Raw genomic sequence first — 3660 nt, forward strand, 5'->3', positions numbered from 1 at the left:
TCAACGGGCCGAGCTGCTGCGCTGCTAAACACTTGATCCCCTCTCTCTCTCTCTCTCTCTCCCCAACATTTCTTTAAATTAGGGTTTTCTTTCCGGCAGCCTTCTCTCTCTCTCTCTCTCTTTCTTCTCTATTTTTCCTCTCTCGCCTAGTTCCAGGTACTTGCTCTCTCTCTCTGTTTGCCTCTCATCACGCTTCAAAGTCGTATCCTTTCGTGAATCTTTTGGTTGGGAATCCGATTCATTTGAAACTGGGATCTGGAGCTCATCTTATTTGAAACTTAAAAAAAAAAAGAAGTGATTCTCAGTTCTTTCTTTCTTTCTTTCATGTCTCTACCAATGATTGCTATGTGTTGTTGGGGGTTTACCTTTTGTAGTTAATTCATTTTTCTGATTTGATTCCGGAGAAACGAAACATTGTGTGGTCGGTCGGTCTTTCATGTAAATAGAATTGTAGTTACAAACCTCTGAGGATTCTCTTAACAGGCCGCATAATAAATAAATAAAAAATCTCACTTGAACAATGTCTGTTGGGAGATCTTAAACATGGAGCTGGAGTTTGTCTAAAAGAGCTAATAACATTGGTAATAACTTAGTGTCACCATCTTCTTCTTAAACCATATTATTTTAACAACCTCTTTTGCATCTAAACCCAATACCAAAATGATTATTATCATGTTTCGCTCTAACCTTCATTCATACCTTTCTTTCTTTCTCAAGTTTTGATTTTTTTTTTTTAGCCGTTATTGATGGCAGAGTCTCTTGTTTCTCTTTTCTTTCGTCTTCTTACTACTGTTTCTTTCCAAACCTTTTTTTCCACCTATTCTGTTCTCTCTCCCCCACATGCTTCTGTGTCTCTTCCACAGTTGCACCGCTTTTCTAGACTCTTACCATGTCGAGGACGAGGACTGCTGCTTCTGAGGCTCACGATTCGATGGAATCTGAGGAAAGGGTAGACCTTGATCCCGAGGAGACTCTTGAGGAGGAGTATGAGTACGAAGAAGTTGAAGAAGAGGAGGAGGTTGAAGAGGAGATTGAAGAAGAGGTGGAAGTTGAAGAGGACGAGGACGAAGAAGAAGAAGAAGAAGAAGAAGGAGGAGAAAAGAAAAAGCATGATGAGCTCTTGGCTCTTCCTCCTCATGGCTCTGAGGTTTATCTTGGTGGGATTCCTACTGACGCCTCTGAAGGGGACTTGAAGGGCTTCTGTGAGTCCATAGGCGAAGTTACTGAGGTATTTGTTTCTTTCTCAAAGTTTGGTTGTGTTTTAATTTTAATCTCGTTGCTGAGTTTGGTGTTGATGTTTAACAGGTTAGGATAATGAGGGAAAAGGAGTCTGGGGAAGGAAAGGGGTACGCGTTTGTAACGTTTAGAAACAAGGACTTGGCTTCTGAAGCAATCGATACTCTTAATAACACTGAGTTCAAGGTAAACTCCTTGACCTCCAAGTCTCATTAGTTCAGTGAGATCACATGAATAAAGCTGTCTCTTATCTATCTCTTGAAGTTCACTTAAACTTCTGTTTACTCTTTTGTCATTCAATAGGGTAAGAGGATAAAGTGTTCGACTACGCAAGCCAAGCACCGTCTCTTTCTTGGCAATGTTCCTAGAAGCTGGACAGAGTCGGACATTAAGAAAACGGCAAGTGGAGTTGGTCCTGGCGTTCAAAATGTCGAACTCCCAAAGGTTTGTCTCTTTCCCTCTTTGGTTGATAGAATCACTTTCAATCTCATTTTTGTTAAAACCACAGGATCCACAAAACGTGGGCCGGAATCGTGGATATGCTTTCGTAGAGTACTACAACCATGCATGTGCTGAATACTCCAAACAAAAGATGTCAGATCCGAGTTTCAAGCTTGATGATAATGCCCCTACTGTAAACTGGGCTGAGTCGAGGAATGGAGGAGGAGGAGACTCTTCTGCTACTCAGGTTGGCTTCTTAGCAAGAACTTACCTTATAAACAAATAATAGAAGAAGCAGGAACTTTGATCTTACCAAAGTAATGATCTTCTTACTGTTATCATGTGTGGAATGAGTACAGGTTAAGGCATTGTACATCAAGAACTTGCCTAGAGATATAACACAAGAGCGTCTAAAGTCATTATTCGAACATCATGGGAAGATCCTGAAAGTGGTCATACCACCAGCAAAACCAGGGAAGGAAGACAGTAGATATGGTTTTGTGCACTACGCGGAGAGGACAAGCGTCATGAAAGCTTTGAAAAACACTGAAAGATACGAGATTGATGGTACGGTTTCATTCATAATCATCTTTCTTCCCGTCCGTGAAGTGAACACTTTCAATACTTGAATGTAATGTGTATCCTCGTTATTAATTCTACAGGTCAAACGTTGGATTGTACTCTTGCAAAGCCTCAAGCGGATCAAAAGGCGAATACAACAACAGGTCAGAACATGCAGAACTCACTGTTGCAACCAAACTATCCTCCTCTTCTTGGTTATGGCATGGCTCCGAGTCCCTTCGGTGCTCTTGGTGGATTTGGCGCTTCTCCTTACCCACAAGTAAGATTCATTAGCTCACATTTCTTTTTCTTTACCTCACTTGAGTGCTTTCTTCTCGAGTCTAACTTTTTGTGTGGGGATTATGCAGCCGTTAATGCATGCGGGAGGTCATGCAGCTGGTGGGATGGCGATGATGCCAATCATGTTACCCGATGGAAGAATCGGCTACGTCTTGTAAGTCTCTATTTGTACATGTGTAGTGATCTCATGCGTTTGGTATAAGACACATGTGTACTGATCTGATGTGTTTGACCATGATAGACAACAGCCTGGACTAGCAGCAGTGCCACAACCTCCACCAAGGCATTCACCACCGTATAGGGGAAGCGGTTCCAGCAGCAGTAGCAGCAGCAAAAGAAGTAGCAGCGACAATGGTAGAGGAAGAAGCCGTTACAATCCTTATTAGTGATTTCATCATTTGCTTTTCATTCTGGAAAAACACCCCCCAGTCAACTCCCCCAAAACAAAAGTCAGTTTTAACTTTTAAGCATTATGTTTTTTTTCCTCTTCTTTCTGGTACATGTGGTTTTGTAATATTATTTGTTTACAGTATTTATGTTTTTATCCTTTTCCAATTATTTGTGTGCGATCCAAGCTTACTTTGGTAGTCGATATGAATGAAAAATCGCCATCACCGTTCAGAATTATTTTCAGAACCGAAGATGAAACGTTATGAATATGGTTTCACTTTACATGCCTAAATATTTGGATTACCTATGTTATGTAAGCTCTGCAAAGCTATATATGGGTTAAAACAGACGCTAACAGTTTGGTTTGTTTGTTTAGTTCTTGTCTAATTTGTTTGGATTGTATGTATGATAGGTTTTAGCTATCTAGAACTCTTGTAAACAATGTAAACTTCTTTATTATCAGTGAGAGAAACGATTACAACTTTGAGTATGAACTAAGATAATCTCTCATGGCAAATCATCAGTCTCATGGCGACCGAGAAGTACAGTACAACATCAAATAGAGGAAATATGAGATCCACTATTAGCTTATATATGTATCTCCACTACAATATCATTCATAATTGGGATAACAATCCACATTCTCATGGTCATTAATCAAAGTAGAGTACATTTCTCTCTTTGACATGGCCGTAAAATAGTCATGGATCTCTTCTTTACTTCATGATGTTG

General features: G+C 40.2%; 1 protein-coding gene across 2 annotated transcripts; it reads left to right on the plus strand.

Moving 5' to 3' along the window:
* Nucleotides 1-3117, plus strand: LOC106312654 (heterogeneous nuclear ribonucleoprotein R). 2 transcript variants are annotated; one of them, XM_013750254.1, is made up of 9 exons: nt 1-156; nt 864-1228; nt 1306-1422; nt 1540-1680; nt 1745-1924; nt 2037-2244; nt 2340-2518; nt 2607-2692; nt 2780-3117. In XM_013750254.1, the coding sequence occupies exons 2-9, from the start codon at nt 890-892 to the stop codon at nt 2922-2924; spliced, it is 1395 nt and encodes a 464-aa protein (XP_013605708.1). In that variant the 5' UTR covers nt 1-156; nt 864-889; the 3' UTR covers nt 2925-3117. The 2 variants fall into 2 exon arrangements, with proteins under 2 accessions (XP_013605708.1, XP_013605709.1); XM_013750255.1 differs by lacking the exon at nt 1-156 and adding an exon at nt 163-581.
* The last annotated feature ends 543 nt before the right edge of the window (nt 3118-3660 follow it).

Source organism: Brassica oleracea, chromosome C8, assembly GCF_000695525.1.
Source record: "Brassica oleracea var. oleracea cultivar TO1000 chromosome C8, BOL, whole genome shotgun sequence".
Classification (NCBI taxonomy): domain Eukaryota; kingdom Viridiplantae; phylum Streptophyta; class Magnoliopsida; order Brassicales; family Brassicaceae; genus Brassica; species Brassica oleracea.

Bases quoted from the DNA above. Each gene is read 5' to 3' on its own strand.
- LOC106312654 (XM_013750254.1), top strand. From the start codon at position 890: ATGTCGAGGACGAGGACTGCTGCTTCTGAGGCTCACGATTCGATGGAA. The intron at 1,229-1,305 runs GTATTTGTTTCT...GATGTTTAACAG, and splicing joins CCATAGGCGAAGTTACTGAG to GTTAGGATAATGAGGGAAAA. The intron at 1,925-2,036 runs GTTGGCTTCTTA...GAATGAGTACAG, and splicing joins GAGACTCTTCTGCTACTCAG to GTTAAGGCATTGTACATCAA.